Source organism: Lithobates pipiens, unplaced genomic scaffold (genome assembly GCF_037356315.1).
Source record: "Lithobates pipiens isolate NorthernLeopardFrog02 unplaced genomic scaffold, aLitPip1_a1.2 Scaffold_35, whole genome shotgun sequence".
NCBI lineage: Eukaryota > Metazoa > Chordata > Amphibia > Anura > Ranidae > Lithobates > Lithobates pipiens.
In genome coordinates this window covers 21,180,790-21,200,096 of record NW_027507811.1, presented here as the reverse complement: position 1 = coordinate 21,200,096, position 19,307 = coordinate 21,180,790, and the positions used below count along the sequence as shown (strand labels likewise).

General features: G+C 42.8%; 1 protein-coding gene across 1 annotated transcript in view; it reads left to right on the top strand.

The window, feature by feature from the left end:
* Positions 1–4,378: 4,378 nt before the first annotated feature.
* LOC143955201 (uncharacterized) overlaps positions 4,379–19,307 on the top strand; it is a 50,878-nt gene continuing 35,949 nt past the window's right edge. The window contains 4 exon segments of the mRNA XM_077465289.1: positions 4,379–4,512; positions 4,636–4,779; positions 5,005–5,146; positions 8,270–10,040. Coding sequence (XP_077321415.1) covers positions 4,684–4,779; positions 5,005–5,146; positions 8,270–10,040 — 2,009 coding nt within the window. The 5' untranslated portion in view covers positions 4,379–4,512; positions 4,636–4,683.

The window sequence follows — 19,307 nt, the reverse complement described above, 5'->3', positions numbered from 1 at the left end:
CTGGTATGGTTGATGCTTTTTCTTTTTTTGTACGAGTCTTTCAATAAAGTTTTTGCTGATTCAAAAAAAAAAAAAAACACCAAACATGGCCATGTTATAAGGTTGAGAAGGAGGTTGGGACACATTGCATCTACTAAGGAGAATATGTGTGAGATCCATATCATATTTGGTGTCTATCAAATTTATTTTTTTGTACGAGTCTTTCAATAAAGTTTTTGCTGATTCAAAAAAAAAAAAAAACACAAAACATGGCCATGTTATAAGGCTGAGGAGGAGGTTGGGACACATTGCATCTACTAAGGAGAATATGTGTGAGATCCATGTCATATTTGGTGTCTATCAAATCTTAAAGGGGTTGTAAAGGCTGCAGGTTTTTATGCATTAAGATAAAAAGCCTTCTATGTGCAGCAGCCTCCTAATACTTACCTGTGGTCCCTCTCTGTCCAGCGATGTCCACAAATGTCTAAGCCGTCTGAGATTCCACTTCCTGATTGACTGAGACACAGCAGTGGCGCCATTGACTCCCACTGCTGTAAATCAAAGTCAGCTAGCCAATCAGGGGAGAGAGGGGGCAGGGCTGGGTCAGGGCTCAGTGTTTGAATGGACATAGGGAGCTGTGATTTGGCTCAGGTGCCCCATAGCAAGCTGCTTGCTGTTGGGGCACTGAACAGGAGGGAGGGGCCAGGATCACAGAAGAGGGAGCCGAGAAGAGGAGGATCTGGGCTTCTCTGTGCAGTTCCATGCAACAGAGTAGGTAAGTTTGACATGTTTATTATCTTTATAGGATAAAAAAAACAAGACTTTACAATTACTTTAATTTCCGAGCAGTATCTCTCATCACCATCAAATCTTTGAGTGCAAAGAGTCATTTTTGAGAGCCAGTGACTCTTATACCAGATTGGATTTCCTCTGCATGGACCAAAGACCAGATTCATTTTTGTGTTTTTTTCTGCTTGTGAGCTTGTTTTTTTTTACTGTTCTGAATTGTCTGTTTTGTACAATAATTTCTGTAAATATTTTCTTGCACCTTCAACTTTTTTTTAACTTAAAATTATATTTAAAAATCATTAAGCTGAATCACGAAATGCTCTAAATAAGAAATTAAAGAGTATTTGCATTTTCGAGGGTACAATCCACCACACAAAGAATTTTTACTATCTTATACCTGGTGGAGACTATAACATTGTTTGGGCTTCTCTTGCACCTCCTGCCCAAATCCTGCAGGTGGAGACAGAGAGTGTGAATGCATGGAGTGGCACGAGTGGTACCAGAGACTGAGTCAGCAAGTACAGAAAATCCAGGAAGAAGGTCAAGGTCAGTAACGGCCGGGCAGCCTGAGTCAAAAGGTAGAGTAAGTCCAGAAAGTAGGTCAATAACAGCCAGGCAGTGTGAGACCGAGTCAGTAGGTAGAAAAAGTTCAGAAAGTAGGCCATGGTCAGTAACAGCCAGGCAGCCTGAGACTGAGTCAGCAGGTAAAGCAAGTCCAGGAAGTAGGCAAAGGTAGGTAACAGCCAGGAAGCATAAGACTGATTCAAAAGATAGAGCAAGTCCATTAAGTAGGCCAAGGTCGGTAACAGCTGGGCAGCATGAGACTGAGTCAGCAGGTAGAGCAAATCCAGGAAGTGGGCAAAGGTAGGTAACAGCCGGGCAGCATGAGACACAGTCAGCACATAGAGGAAGTCCAGGAAGTAGACCAAAGTTGGTAACAGTCAGGCAGCATGAGACCAAGCCTACAGGTAGAGCAAGTCCAGAAAGTAGGTCAAGGTTGGTAACAGCCTGGAGAAATTAAACCGACTCAGTAGGTAGGGGAAGTTCAGGAAGTAGGACAAGGTCAGTAACAGCCAGACAGCATGAGACCGAGTCAACAGGTAGAGCAAGTCCAGGAAGTAGGCCAAGGTCGGTAACAGCAGAGCAGCATGAGACCAAGTCATCAGTTACAGCAAGTCCAGGGGGTAGGCCAAGGTTAGTAACAGCCGGGCAGCATGAGAGCAAGTCCAGAAAGTAGGCTAAGGTTGGTAACAGCCTGGAGAAATTAAACTGAGTCAGCAGGTAGAGCAAATTCAGGAAGTAGGACAAGGTCGGTAACAGCCAGACAGCATGAGACCGAGTACACAGGTAGAGCAAGTCCAGGAAGTAGGCCAAGGCTGATAACAGCCGAGTAGCATGAGACGGAGACAGCAGGTAGAGTAAGTCCAGGAAGTAGGCCAAGGTCAGTAACAGCCGGGCAGCATGAGACCATGTCAACAGGTAGAGCGAGTCTAGGAAGTAGGCCAAGGTTGGTAACAGCAGAGTAGCATGAGACCAAGTCATCAGGTACAGCAAGTTCAGGAGGTAGGCCAAGGCTGATAACAGCCGGACAGCATGAGACTGAGTCAGCAGTTAGAGCAAGTCCAGAAAGTAGGTCAAGGTTCTTAACAGCAGAGTAGCATGAGACCAAGCCATCAGGTAGAGCAAGTCCTAGAAGTAGGCCAAGGTTGGTAACAGCCGGGCAACATAAGACCGAGTCAGCAGGTAGAGCAAGTACAGGAACGTGGTATGGATTCAGGAAGAAAAGGCAAGTTCAGTAATCAGGCCAAGGTGAAGGTAACCAATGAGGCAGAAGCAAAATTCAGGGGATGCATGGTCATGCACGGGTAGGCAAATGCAACGGATGAGTTCTCGGGGAACATGGGATCAAGCTGAAGACCATTCAGCAACTTCTCTCAGTGACACATTAGTTTAGGGTGCCCACGTGCATGCCAATTGCTACGTGCAAATGTGGCGACCTGCCACAGTACATTTAATATTTTCATTTTACTTAGAAGTATGTGCAGCATGATGTTGCTCATACGCTGCAGTCCCTGCTGTCAGAGCAGGGATGAGTCTCTGGTTGTTAGGATGCCAGTGAGTGCCAAGCAGCACAAAATGCCAGCAAAAATGCATGTGCATTTGGTGTAATTTCATTGACATTTATGGGGTTTAAAATCACACCATGTCCCTTCCCCAAAGTTGCATTGCAGTTGGGTTGCATTGATGAAAACTGGCAGCATTGAAATCAAAGTGATTTTCATCGTCATTTGAGTCTAAGCAACCCAAGTCCTATCTGATATTGCACCAGTGTGACCTAGGTCTTAAATTGCACCAGACTCTCTGGAGTCTCCCTCCAGTGTTTGCTAGTAGTATTGCAGGCTGTGATAGCTGTATTACAGTTTGTTTTATCTCATCAAAGTAAGCTCTTTCCTTATTCATCCTCCACCAAACAAGTTCCTCGCCCGAGTTGGTGGAAGTGTGTACTTGACACGGAAGAGGCAGAGCAGGGGAAGAGAGAAGAAGCCGTGGGATCTGACAGAGAATAGAGGAGGCCAAACTTACTTTGATCATGAAGAGTAAAGGTAGACTGGGGCTGAGTGATCATGGTCAAAGTGAAGTAGAAAACATGGTGGTGGCTCCGGAGGACATTATAAACATTAAAACTAGAATGAATTTTATTTAATAATTGATTTTTGCTTTGCATTATAAAATATGCAATAAAACCGAAGAAAGCACAGAGATGCCGATTTTGAAGTAAAAAAACAAAAAAACTAAACTGCAATACTTACATTCTCCACAAGATGGTGGTCTCACTTCTAAGCGCGGAATGCAAAGCAGGAAGTGATGTCTTGGACAGACAGGAAGTGATGTGGTGTAAAGACAGGAAGTTCCAGGTGAAAGGTGAGTTGTTAGGAAATAACTTGGAGACATGACTGGATTTTGAGATACATAAGGTAATCGCATGCTTTGTTGTTTATCCGACTGTACGCACCACATACATCCTAAATATAGAGCCATTTATCCAACTGTCCATCCAGAGCCTCTGGTTTATAGACCGGATACATCCTAAATATAGAACCATTTATCCAACTGTCTTTGCAGAGCCTCTGGTTTATAGACCAGATACATCCTAAATATAGAGCCATTTATCCAACTGTCCTTCCAGAGCCTCTGGTTTATAGACCGGATACATCCTAAATATAGAACCATTTATCCAACTGTCCATCCAGAGTCAGTCCAGTGATACTAATAGGACAGGCCCCACAATATAGTCCTTTTCTGTGCCACATCCTGTTCTGCTTGACACCCCTGGACAGGAAGTGACATTATCCATTAACAGACAAGGGATGTGTCTGGGTGGTGACTGTATCATTGTGTGTGTCAGGTTCCTATAAGGTGTCAGGATGTCACTGTCTATTTCTCCATGGAGGAGTGGGAGTATTTAGAAGGACACAAGGATCTCTACAAGGACGTCATGATGGAGAATCAGCCGCCCCTCACATCACCGGGTAAGAGGAGACTTTATTGTAAAGGAGAGAGCAGTACGGAGGGTCCACCTAGATCCCCCATCATCTGATAAACACATAGAAACAATGTATTCAGTCAGTGTGTGTGTTTCCTACAGATGGATCCAGTAATGGGAACCCACCAGAGAGATGTCCCCGTCCTCTGTATTCCCGGGATTCCACACAGGAAGATCACACCATCCCCCACCATCATCAGGTAGGTGGAACTGAGCTACTACGACTCAAAATCAAATCTAAACTCTGTGATATGATATGACGTTCTTCTATGTTCCTTTTTTTTTTTTTTTACAAATGTGGTCTACCATCTTTTGTGGTTTAGGGTGAAGAACTGAAAGACCTCAAAGCTGAAATTAAAGTGGAAGATCAGATGTTTACTAGCGGAGATCAGCAGTCTATGGAGGGTAGTTCTTTGTATTGCAGGGATTCAACACAGGGTGATCAAAGCATCCCTCACCATGTTAAGGTAGAGGGGACTGGGCTATAGAGCAAAAAAAATATTCCAAATTCTGTGATGACATTCTTGTAATTTTTTAATCTGTTAATTTTTTTAATTTTAATTATTTAATTTTAATTATTATTTTTTTTTATTTTAATTTTAAAAAATCTTTAAATTTTTTTGAATTTTTTAATCTTTTAATTTTGGCAGTTAGGTTTTCAAGACGTTTTATTTTATAATTTTGGGGTTTAGGATGAACGACTGAAAGATATCAAAGTTGAGGTTAAAGAGGAAGAAGAAGAGAGGTTGGTGAGTGGAGATCAGCAGTCTATGGAGGAGGGGGAGATGATTATGGAACGTAAACAGGAGGGATCTTCTCTACATATGGACACAAGTAAGTAATAATTACTGAATGCAGAAAGTGTTCTTTTTTAATTAACCTAAAATAAGGTGTGCAACTAATTTACCACCAAAAAAATTCCTCCCCACAACAATGAAACTTTTGTATTTACAGCAATAAACCAATTTTCCCAACAAATGAGGAGGAGATACTGTACACCATATGAGAGGTCCATCTCCGTTCCTCAATATAACGTCATGTTCCCATCAAATGAGGAGGAGATACTGTACACCATATGAGAGGTCCATCTCCGTTCCTCAATATAACGTCATGTTCCCATCAAATGAGGAGGAGATACTGTACACCATATGAAAGGTCCATCTCCATTCCTCAATATAACGTCATGTTCCCATCAAATGAGGAGGAGATACTGTACACCATATGAGAGGTCCATCTCCGTTCCTCAATATAACGTCATGTTCCCATCAAATGAGGAGGAGATACTGTACACCATATGAAAGGTCCATCTCCATTCCTCAATATAACGTCATGTTCCCAACAAATGAGGAGGAGATACTATACACCATATGAAAGGTCCATCTCCATTCCTCAATATAACGTCATGTTCCCATCAAATGAGGAGGAGATACTGTACACCATATGAAAGGTCCATCTCCATTCCTCAATATAACGTCATGTTCCCAACAAATGAGGAGGAGATACTGTACACCATATGAGAGGTCCATCTCCGTTCCTCAATATAACGTCATGTTCCCATCAAATGAGGAGGAGATACTGTACACCATATGAAAGGTCCATCTCCGTTCCTCAATATAACGTCATGTTCCCATCAAATGAGGAGGAGATACTGTACACCATATGAAAGGTCCATCTCCATTCCTCAATATAACGTCATGTTCCCAACAAATGAGGAGGAGATACTATACACCATATGAAAGGTCCATCTCCATTCCTCAATATAACGTCATGTTCCCAACAAATGAGGAGGAGATACTGTACACCATATGAAAGGTCCATCTCCATTCCTCAATATAACGTCATGTTCCCAACAAATGAGAAGGAGATACTGTACACCATATGAAAGGTCCATCTCCATTCCTCAATATAACGTCATGTTCCCATCAAATGAGGAGGAGATACTGTACACCATATGAAAGGTCCATCTCCATTCCTCAATATAACGTCATGTTCCCAACAAATGAGGAGGAGATACTGTACACCATATGAAAGGTCCATCTCCATTCCTCAATATAACGTCATGTTCCCAACAAATGAGGAGGAGATACTGTACACCATATGAAAGGTCCATCTCCATTCCTCAATATAACGTCATGTTCCCAACAAATGAGGAGGAGATACTGTACACCATATGAGAGGTCCATCTCCATTCCTCAATATAACGTCATGTTCCCAACAAATGAGGAGGAGATACTGTACACCATATGAAAGGTCCATCTCCATTCCTCAATATAACGTCATGTTCCCAACAAATGAGGAGGAGATGCTGTACACCATATGAAAGGTCCATCTCCATTCCTCAATATAACGTCATGTTCCCAACAAATGAGGAGGAGATACTGTACACCATATGAGAGGTCCATCTCCATTCCTCAATATAATGTCATGTTCCCAACAAATGAGGAGGAGATACTGTACACCATATGAAAGGTCCATCTCCATTCCTCAATATAACGTCATGTTCCCAACAAATGAGGAGATACTGTACACCATATGAAAGGTCCATCTCCATTCCTCAATATAACGTCATGTTCCCTACAAATGAGGAGGAGATACTGTACACCATATGAAAGGTCCATCTCCATTCCTCAATATAATGTCATGTTCCCAACAAATGAGGAGGAGATACTGTACACCATATGAAAGGTCCATCTCCATTCCTCAATATAACGTCATGTTCCCAACAAATGAGGAGGAGATACTGTACACCATATGAAAGGTCCATCTCCATTCCTCAATATAACGTCATGTTCCCAACAAATGAGGAGGAGATACTGTACACCATATGAGAGGTCCATCTCCATTCCTCAATATAATGTCATGTTCCCAACAAATGAGGAGGAGATACTGTACACCATATGAAAGGTCCATCTCCATTCCTCAATATAACGTCATGTTCCCAACAAATGAGGAGGAGATACTGTACACCATATGAAAGGTCCATCTCCATTCCTCAATATAACGTCATGTTCCCTACAAATGAGGAGGAGATACTGTACACCATATGAAAGGTCCATCTCCATTCCTCAATATAATGTCATGTTCCCAACAAATGAGGAGGAGATACTGTACACCATATGAAAGGTCCATCTCCATTCCTCAATATAATGTCATGTTCCCAACAAATGAGGAGGAGATACTGTTCACCATATGAAAGGTCCATCTCCATTCCTCAATATAACGTCATGTTCCCAACAAATGAGGAGGAGATACTGTACACCATATGAAAGGTCCATCTCCATTCCTCAATATAATGTCATGTTCCCAACAAATGAGGAGGAGATACTGTACACCATATGAAAGGTCCATCTCCATTCCTCAATATAACGTCATGTTCCCAACAAATGAGGAGGAGATACTGTACACCATATGAAAGGTCCATCTCCGTTCCTCAATATAACGTCATGTTCCCAACAAATGAGGAGGAGATACTGTACATCATATGAAAGATCCATCTCCATTCCTCAATATAATGTCATGTTCCCAACAAATGAGGAGGAGATACTGTACACCATATGAAAGGTCCATCTCCATTCCTCAATATAATGTCATGTTCCCAACAAATGAGGAGGAGATACTGTACACCATATGAAAGGTCCATCTCCGTTCCTCAATATAATGTCATGTTCCCAACAAATGAGGAGGAGATACTGAACACCATATGAAAGGTCCATCTCCATTCTTCAATATGATGTCATGTTCCCAACAAATGAGGAGGAGATACTGTACACCATATGAAAGGTCCATCTCCATTCCTCAATATAATGTCATGTTTACAAGAAATGAGGTGGAGGAAGGTTCTTCTCTGTTCTCGCATTAACAATGTTACCTAGTATAATATCTCCTATCTTCTTATTAGTCATATTTTCTTTTAGAACATAAAATGTCTTATAACATTTAAACATTGATTTCCAACAGGTGGACATTATGGCCTGAATAACGTATCTTCAGAATATAAAGCAGAAGAAAATCCCACCACACAACGTTCTCCAGGAGTGAATCCCAACACACAAATACATCCCAGACCTTATCACTTGGAGACATCAATGGATCCCTCTGATCCTGAGGGATCTTCTGATGATCCACATACTATAATTCTTGAATCGCACCAAACAGATCCATCTGATCTTGAGGGATCTTCTTTAAACCATGAAGGATCTCCTCACACAGGAGACCATCCCTTGTCATCTACAGTGTGTGGAAATTCTTTCAAAGAAACAAGAAAGCCTCCTACACACCAGCGAAGTGAGCGTCCTTTCTCATGTTCAGAGTGCGGGAAATGTTTCGTTCGTAAAGATAACTTTCTTAATCACCAGAGAATTCACAAAGGTGAGCGCCCGTATTCGTGTTCAGACTGCGGTAAGTGTTTCAGTCACAAAAGTAACCTTCTTAACCACCTGAGACTTCACACAGGCGAGCGTCCCTATTCGTGTCCAGAGTGCGGGAAATGTTTTAATCAGAAAGTAGACCTGGTTACCCACCTGAGGTTTCACACGGGTGAGCGTCCTTTCTCATGTTCAGACTGCGGCAAAAGTTTCCGTGACAAAAGAAGCCTTCTTAAACACCAGAGAATTCACACAGGGGAGCGTCCTTATTCATGTTCGGAGTGCGGGAAATGTTTTTTTCAGAAAGTGGAACTTGTTAATCACCAGAAAATTCACACAGGTGAGCGTCCTTTCTCGTGTTCAGAGTGTGGGAAAGGTTTCATTCATAAAGGCAACTTTATTAAACACCAGAAAACTCACACGGGAGAGCGTCCTTTTTCATGTTTAGAGTGCGGGAAAAGTTTCATTCAGAAAAGTAGCCTTGTTTTTCACCAAAGAATTCACACGGGTGAGCGCCCTTATTCATGCTCAGAGTGTGGGAAATCGTTCACTCAAAAAAGACATCTTGTGATCCACCAGAGGATTCACAAGAGCGAGCGTCCTTTCTCATGTTCGGAGTGCGGTAAATGTTTCAGTCAGAAAGGAAGCTTTCTTAATCACCAGAGACTCCACACTGGTAATCTTCCTTTTTCGTGTTCAGAGTGCGGGAAATGTTTTAGTCAGAAGGGAAACTTTCTTAGTCACCAGAGATGTCACACAGGCGAGCGCCCTTTCTCATGTTCTGAGTGCGGGAAATGTTTTCGTCATAAAGGAAACTTTCTCAGTCACCAGAGATGTCACACAGGTGAGCGTCCGTTCTCATGTTCTGAGTGCGGGAAATGTTTCAGCGAAAAAGGAAACCTCCTTATACACCAGAGATTTCACACGGGCGAACATCCCTTTTCCTGTTCAGAGTGTGGGAAATCCTTCACTAAGAAAGCAGAACTGATTGTTCATCAGCGAATTCACACTGGCGAGCGCCCTTATTCATGTGCAGAGTGCGGGAAATGTTTTATTCGGAAAGGGAGGCTACTTCTACACCAGAGAATTCACACAGGTGAGCGTCCCTATTCGTGTTCAGAGTGCGGGAAATGTTTCAAGGACAAAGGATACCTTCTTCTGCACCAGAGGATTCACACTGGTGAGCGTCCTTATTCGTGTTCGGAGTGCGGGAAAGGTTTCGCTCGGAAAGACAAACTTGTTACGCACCAGAGAACTCACACGGGTGAGCGCCCTTATTCGTGTTTGGTGTGCGGGAAAAGTTTCACTCAAAAACGTTCACTTGCAGGACACCAGAGAATTCACATGGACCAAAAGCCTTTATAGCATTCTGTTCCTCTAAACTGGGTCCCGCACTAATACAGACCGCACCATAGTGCCCATACGTGGCTGATGTATGTCATTGTTCTTTTTTATTTTACTGAAAAAAGACGGCTTTTCATTGGACCAGCCCGGGTGTCTTTATTATTCAATTCCATTTTTTTTTTTTATTCGGTGTGAAGGATTTCATTTATATGATTTGATTGTTTGTTAATCGTTTGTTTTGTTTTCATAAAATAAAAAGCTCCACACTTTACAATATTCTGCGGGGGGTTTAATTGTTGTCACTGGAAGTCACATGAAATGGCGCTTGTGTGTGCCCCCGGGGGGAGGGGAGGGGGGCGATTGGACACACTGCATCTCTGATCACGGTAAAGAGCCTATGATGTTGGCTCTGTACCATGTGATCAGCTGTGTCCAGTCACAGGTGATCACAGTGTAAATAGGAAGTGCCAGTTATTGGCATTCCTCTATTCATGCTCACAGTGCGGGAGTAGAGGAGAGACAATTGGAGGCTTTCCTGATGGAGGGTCTGCACTGATAATCGGTTAAATTGATTATCAGATATCCACCTGTGCCCACCAGTAATGCCAATTAGTGCCCACCAGTGGTGCCAATCAATGGCCATTAGTGCTGCCTTTCAGCACCCATCAGCGATGCCTGTCAGGACTGCCTATAAGTGCCTACAAAGTCTGCCCATTAGTGCCACATAGAAGTGCCCATCAGTGTTACATAGCAGTGCCCATCAGTGCTGCATATCCGTGCCCATCAGTGCCATGTGTCTGCCACATATCAATGCTGCATATTAGTGCCCATCAGTGCTGCATATCCGTGCAATGTATCAGTGTTACATATCAGTGCTACATATCACAGCAGTGCCCACCAGTGCTGCATATCATAGCGGTGCCCAGTAGTGCTGCATAGCAGTTCCCATCAGTGTTGCATAGCAGTGCCCATGAGTGCTAACTATCAGTGCCCATCAGTGTTGCATAACAGTGCCCATCAGTGCTGCATATCAGTGCCATGTATCTGCTGCATATTAGTGCTGCATATCAGTGCCTCCTCATCAATGCCAATCAGTGCCGTTTATCAGTGTTACATATCAGTGCTACATATCATAGCAGTGCCTATCAGTGTTGCATAGCAGTGCCCATCATTGTTGCATAGCAGTGCCCATGAGTGCTACATATCGGTGCCCATCAATGTTGCATATCAGTGTTGCATAACCGTGCCCATCAGTGCTGCATATCAGTGCCACGTATCTGCCGCGTATCAGTGCTGCATATCATTACCTACTCAATGCCCCTCAGTGCTGCATATCAGTGCCGTGTATCAGTGTTACATATCAGTCCTGCATATCAGTGCTGTGCATCAGTGCTGCATATCAGTTCTGTGCATCAGTGCCCTTTCAGTGCTGCATATCCGTGCAAATCAGTGTTGCATAGCAGTGCCCATCAGTGCCGCGTATCAGTGCTGCATATCAGTGCCTCCTCATCAATGCCCATCAGTGCTGCATATTAGTGCCTTGCTAAAGAAGCTGAGGGTAAAGGTGATGGACTGGCCAAGCATGTCTCCAGACCTAAACCCTACTGAGCATCTGTGGGTCATCCTCAAACGGAAGGTGGAGGAGATCAAGGTTTCTAACATCCACCAGCTCCGTTATGTCCTCATGGGGGAGGGGAAGAGGACTCCAGTGGCAACCTGTGAAGCTCTGGTGACCTCCATGCCCAAGAGGGTTAAGGCATTGCTGGAAAATAATGGCGGCCACACAAAATATTGACAATTTGGGCCAAATTTGGACATTTTCACTTAGGGGTGTACTCACTTGTGTTGCCAGTGGTTTAGACATTAATGGCTGTGTGTTGAGTTATTTTGAGGGGATGGCAAATTTACACTGTTATACAAGCTGTACACTCACTACTTTACATTGTAGACAAGTGTCATTTCTTCAGTGTTGTCACATGAAAAGATAGAAGAAAATATTTACAAAAATGTGAGGGGTGTACTTACTTTCATGAGATACTGTAGCTAGTAAGTACACCATCGAAGTTTGAAGCCAACAATCTGCCATTGAACATCGGAAGGAGTAACGCAATTGTAGGACCCTCTACCTTAGGTAGGTGCTAGAGTTATTTTTTGGCCAGTGCAGGTAAATTTAGGAAGGCCTAGCTGATTCATCTAGGCCTGTTTGTTTTGATCTGGGGGGCTTGGGAGTGGTTTAGTGTAGGCTGGCAACTCACAGGCAGTGTCACTTCTTAGTTACCTCCCTCTGGCCTCCAGAAGATTCTGGAAGCAGAGGAGGGGAAGAGAGGTGGAGCTGTCTGGGGTGTGTTAAGGAGCCCTGACCAATCCCCAACTAGGATTGGAAAAAAGAAAACCCCTAAAGATCCGGCAGGTGCTCACCTCTGCATGCCTCCGCACACATTGAAATTAGAAGAAATAGTCGCACACCACTGTAGATCAAAATCCTCTTTATTTGGACATCCCAAAAATGACAGGCATCAGAATGCTGGGTAGACGCGTTTCACACACTTAACGTGCGCTTAGTCATTACACAGTAGGGTTGCCACCTTTTCTTCAAGCCAAACCCGAACACTTTAGCGGCATGGGACACCTTTGGGTGCCCCAAGGAGAGTAGTAATGTGGTGTGCATAGCGTGCAGCAGCGAACGGTGGGTGTGGCCAAATTGCTCTGACATCATCACCCCGCCACCCAGTGATGCTGAACTTGCCCCAAGACAGCCACCTGCAGCTCCCAGGTGGCAACAGATTTGAGTGACTATCTCGGTTACTTGAGGAGCCACCGCCCGGTTTGAATAATGTGTCCGGGTTTCAGTCTGCCTGAAACCTGGACACATGATTCAAAACCCTGACTGTCCGGGTGAATCCTGGACAGGTGGCAACCCTATTACACAGGTATGTCCACAAGACAGTTCTTATATAGTCCCACCTTTAACAGGTGTCACGACACCTGTTGTAGGTTGGACTATATAAGAACCGTTGGGGATTGGTCAGGGCTCCTTAACATGTGGTCTCAACCAATCCCTGGTCAAGAGGGTGACCAGCAGGGGGGGGGGGTGCATAAATAGTCTGGGGCATAGAACCGTGAGGTCCTTTGCCTGGCGGAGAGAGACCCAGCCTGGAGGTGCTGTCTATATATAAATCTAGCGCTTGCAAACACAATACGTGTATTAAACCAAACAAAAAGTGACTTATGCCGCGTACACACGGCCGGACTTTTCCTCAGCAAAGGTCAGACGGAACGAATCCGCCAGACAATTCGACCGTGTGTGGGCTTGATTGGACCTTTGCTGTCAAAAAATCAGGCGGACTTTAGATTTAGAACATGTTTCAAATTTTTCCGACGGACTTGAGTCTGGTCGAAAAATACGTTTGTCTGTCTGCTAGTCCGACTGACGAAAACCGACGCTAGGGCAGCTATTGGCTACTGGCTATAAACTTCCTTGTTCTAGTTCGGTCGTACACCATCACGGTCGAATCTTTCGGACGTTGGTGTGATTGTGTGTGTCCAAGTCCGTTCGGAAAGTCCGTTGGGATGACCGTCGGACCTAGTCTGCCGGAAAATCCAGTGGCGTGTACGCGGCATAAAGGTGCTCCAATCCGAAAAAGAAACAGTGCAAAAAGGCTTCAGAAATATTCAGGTGTACAACACCCCCTCATCATGTGTCCCCACTCACCAAATTGAGACGACCCACAGCTTTTCAGTCTGGTGGGTCACTTTATGCTTTATAATGGCGTCCAGGGATGATGGATATGGTGTCAGATCCTCAAATCCAAAATTCCTTTAAGCCCTTGTACACACGGTCGGACATTCTGACAACCAAATCCGTTGGATTTTGTCCGACGGATTTTGTTCCGAAACTGGTGTTGCATACACACGGCCGGACAAAATTGTCGGAAAATCCGATCGTTCAGAACGTGATGACGTTATTTCATTATGACGGGACTACGTTCAGGCTAGTAGCCAATAGCTTTGGTCTAGGAATTTGATCTGAGCGTGCGTGACACTTTGTCCGATCGGAATTCTCTACAAACGATCAGACAAAGTCCGATCGGATCATGTTGTCGGAAATTTTTATAGCCCAGCTCTAAAACTTTGTTGGTTGGATATTTTCCGACGGAAACAGTCCGATGGAGCCCACACACGGTCGGATTATCAGACAACGCGGTCCGATCGGACATTTTCCGTCGGGAATGTCCGACCGTGTGTACAAGGGCTAAGACGTTTCTCAGCAGAACAGACAGGTACCCAGAAGTGAAGAAAAAAATGGAACTGATCGTGAAGTACCATTAAAAACTGTTTAATTGTACAAGAGAGTGGGTACTTACAAAAAATACGATCGAACAAGCCTCAAACATGCGCTTCAATCATCCTGACACCATACCAACTAAGGTGTCAGGATGATTGAAGCGCTAACACCAGCCATCACCCCGACAAATTGGCCGCAACAATTTTGACAGTGCCCCTCCCGAGATTAGACTCTGGATCCGCCCCTGTGTTCAACCACTTGTAGGCGCCAACTGGATGGCCCAGGAGGGCAGACTGGAGGTGCTGTCTGCCCTCCTGGGCCATCCAGTTGGCGCCTACAAGTGGTTCAACGCAGGGGCGGAGCCAGAGTCTAATCTCGGGAGGGGCACTGTAAAAAAAAATTGCGGACAATTTGTCAGGGCAATGGCTGGTGTTAGCGCTTCAATCATCCTGACACCTTGGTTGGTATGGTATGGTATGGTATGAGTAAGCGCTGATTTCAGTGCGAAACGCGTTAGAATTTTTTAATCTATGTTCCCCTTTGCTGTGGTTCGTGTGATGTAATTTTTACTTGAAAAATAAAGGCACAAGTTACTACAGATTCCATCCGGAGTGCGGCTGTCCAGAGTTTCTTCTCTTCTTATCTATTTGCTTGTGCAATTAGCCAGCACCTGGGACTCCTTTGCCTGGAAATCAGGCCATTTTTCTGGTGGATTGACCTGGAGCGGTGGCTCTCTTTTTCTCCTATTGGTTGGTATGGTGTCAGGATGATTGAAGCGCATTATTTATGTTATTACATTGTAATTTATAATCAGATGGTTCTACTAACCATAATGCAGAATCAGTGGGAGCCCTGAGCGTGTCAACAGATCGGGATTGTCACTTGCCACGTCACCTGTTATCGGATGCAACTTGTCACTTGCCACTGTTGCCTGCCACCAGATGCAGCTTGTCAATTGCCATCATCGCCTGCCACCAGACCAGATGCGGATTGTTACTTGCCACATCGCTTGTCATCAGTTGTGGATTGTCACTTGCCAGTAACAGATGATGCAATCTCTCTGCTGCCTGTGCCTGCACACTAATGGCAGTCTTCTTTTGGACGCAGAAATGTGGTGATGCAGGGTTGGCAGTGAGAAATATTGTCTCTCTGCCCGCCCACTCGCTCAGCAGCCTGATCCCTTACCCACCAAGTCACCTGCCATCCTGCTGCGACGCCTGCTCACTGACCCACAGCGCCCACCCACCAGCCTGCTCACTGACCAGCGATGCCTCCCCGTCTGCCTGCCAGCCTGCTCACTGACCCGTGGTACCTGCCAACTCGCCTGGCGCTCACTGACCCATGGTGCGTGCCCATCCAGCTGCTCACGGACTCCCGGTGCCTGCCTGCCCGCCTGCTCACTCACCCAGGGTGGCGCCTGCTCAGCAGCCTATCCGCTAAGTCAGTCTGCTCACTATTTTCTGGGGGGGGGGGCTGGCGCAATTGCACCCCCTGGATCCGCTCCTGAATTAACGTGGTCCCAGCTTAGGGACTGCTGGGGCCAATTTCTAAAGCTGCAGGAACAGTTTGGCAAAAAGTCCACTGAGGATCTGGCTGGGAGGCTCACGGTACAGAATCTGGCAGATAGTGAAAGGAGGCACCAATGTATACAGGGACATGGTGAGTAAAGTAACCCCATCCAGGGTGGATCAGCCTTCACAGTATAAGCTACCGTGTCGCTCTCTGGCTTGCTTCAGATAGGCTGTTGAGGATCCCTCGTTATTTCCAGGTGGAGTGTGCCTCAGTATATATATTGAAAGAGAGGACCATACATAGTGTGATACTGTATAAATCACTTTATTAAGAAGATACTAAAAATTACTCACACTTTTGAAAGAAGAAAATGGCTTGAATAAATGCAGTATAAAGGTGCAGTGTGAAAGATATGGAAGCTGCTGAGAGCGTTCCGTTCGTCTTCCACGCCGTAGTGTAAAGGTACAGTGTTGAAGCTATGGAAGCTGCTGAGAGCGTTCCGTTCGTCTTCCACGCCGACTGTATTGGAAGTGTGTATTCGATAGGCCACGCCCTACGCGTTTCGTCACTGGGACGTCATCCGGAGCGGCCATCTTTACACACCTCACGCTCTTTATAGGACACAATACACCTATCGCGCATGCGCGGACGACCGCCGCCATTTTTGCTGTGGGAATGCCCATATGTCAAATAGAGCGCGGTGGTGATTGTGTTCCTATAACTATCCTACATAGTGTTCTGCCGTTTTTAGCCCGCTGTTGGATTTTATATATACAGAGCTTATATGTGTATGTATTTGTTAATAAACAGTTACTCTGCTTACTTAGAACCAAATATAGATTACACATAAATATGGTGAATACAGATTGCAATTAAAAACCCATAATAAAGAATCCATGATAAAAATACAAATAGGTGACATTAATTGCAATTGAAAACCAATAATAAAAGCCATGGTAGAAGATAATGGTAAAAACATACAAATAGGCGACATTAATAATAGCGTACTATAAAAATGGACCATACTATAAGATGTTATTCTAAATGATCAGTGGTGGCAATAAGCGGATAAGATTTGGATTTTTGTTATGTAATGTGGGGGGAAAGAACAATATATGATAAAAACCTATGTATGTAAAAATAGCTGGGAAATTTAAGATCAATTTAAATAAAATTGGAAATAAATTGAAGATGAAATAAAATTATCATGAATGAAAATCAGAATGAGCTATGGGAATTGGTAATAAAAATTGAAGGACATGTAGAAAAATAACTTGGTATAAGATGTTTTATAGCTACGTAAATATATGTATCCAAAAAAGAGGGATATTTTAATGGTTGAATATGCCCTTCTTTGATTGTTATTTTTCTGGTTGAAATGATGGTTTGGAATATTCGTTGGTTGAATAGATAACATTCGACCCTCGACATTCGACCCTCTGTGCTGTAATTACTATTCGACCCATATTTCTATGCTTATTGTTTCTCAATGATAATATAAGCGAAAAATATACTCTTGCTGTATTGGCTGGTAGGCAACATTCGATCTCAATTATTATAGACTACATTCGACCCCAGGATGTTATAAACTGTATTCGATCAGGAGTTTAGCACTAAATAGTGTTATTTTCGATAATCGTGTGGATGGGGTTGTATTCAAAATTAAAATAAAATTTTTTTAAATATGAGGACTTTGTGTAAATTAAAAAATTTAAAAATTAATTAATTTATTAAAATTTAAAATTAAATTAAAAATTAAAAATTAAAAATTGGTTATAAAACAGTTCAGATCCAGGTCTATGTTCATTCCTGCTGGATGTAAACTTTCTAAATTAAAAATCCACTTTGTTTCATTCTGTGAAATCTTTTTAGTCAAGTCTTCGCCTCTCCAGTGTCCCTTCACTTTGTCAATGGCATAAAAAATCATTTGATTGGGATCTTGGTTGTGAAAATCTCTAAAATGCCGCGAGACACTATGTTTGTCGTATCCCTTCTTAATGTTTTTAATGTGTTCGCCAATTCTTATATGTAGTTCCCGTGTTGTTCTGCCTACATATTGTTTGCGGCACGGGCATTCTATGACGTATGTCACATGCGTGCTCTTACAGGAAATCAATTCTTTTATAAGGAATGATCTTCCATTGGTGACTGACATGAATTTAGTGGTTTTCCTTTGGGTTTTTTTGCTTTTACGACATGGGAGACATTGTCCACACTTGAAGAAACCTTTTAGATGTTTACTGATTGTTATATATCGTGGAGGGTCGATCGTGTTTTTAACCAATTTATTTCTTAGATTGGGGGCCTTCTTGTAAATGAACGCAGGATTATTAGGTAATAATTTCTTTAGCGTTTCGTCTGTTTTGAGAATTGGCCAATGTGTTTTTATAATCTTTTCTATTTGTTTATGGTGTCTGCTAAAACCTGTAAGAAAGGCCATTTCTATATTGTTCTTGTTTCTGGCGGTCGTTTTGTCCTCTATTAATTTCTTTCTCTCGGTTTTCGTTATAATCTCTTTGAGGGCTCTGAGATAGGGTTCCTTATATCCTTTTTGTATGAATCTTCTAATAATAACCTCTGCTTGTGCGTCAAAATCCTCTCTTTTGGTACAGTTTCTGTATATTCTTTTAATTTAGAAAGTTTACATCCAGCAGGAATGAACATAGACCTGGATCTGAACTGTTTTATAACCAATTTTTAATTTTTAATTTTTAATTTAATTTTAAATTTTAATAAATTAATTAATTTTTAAATTTTTTAATTTACACAAAGTCCTCATATTTAAAAAATTTTATTTTAATTTTGAATACAACCCCATCCACACGATTATCGAAAATAACACTATTTAGTGCTAAACTCCTGATCGAATACAGTTTATAACATCCTGGGGTCGAATGTAGTCTATAATAATTGAGATCGAATGTTGCCTACCAGCCAATACAGCAAGAGTATATTTTTCGCTTATATTATCATTGAGAAACAATAAGCATAGAAATATGGGTCGAATAGTAATTACAGCACAGAGGGTCGAATGTCGAGGGTCGAATGTTATCTATTCAACCAACGAATATTCCAAACCATCATTTCAACCAGAAAAATAACAATCAAAGAAGGGCATATTCAACCATTAAAATATCCCTCTTTTTTGGATACATATATTTACGTAGCTATAAAACATCTTATACCAAGTTATTTTTCTACATGTCCTTCAATTTTTATTACCAATTCCCATAGCTCATTCTGATTTTCATTCATGATAATTTTATTTCATCTTCAATTTATTTCCAATTTTATTTAAATTGATCTTAAATTTCCCAGCTATTTTTACATACATAGGTTTTTATCATATATTGTTCTTTCCCCCCACATTACATAACAAAAATCCAAATCTTATCCTCTTATTGCCACCACTGATCATTTAGAATAACATCTTATAGTATGGTCCATTTTTATAGTACGCTATTATTAATGTCGCCTATTTGTATGTTTT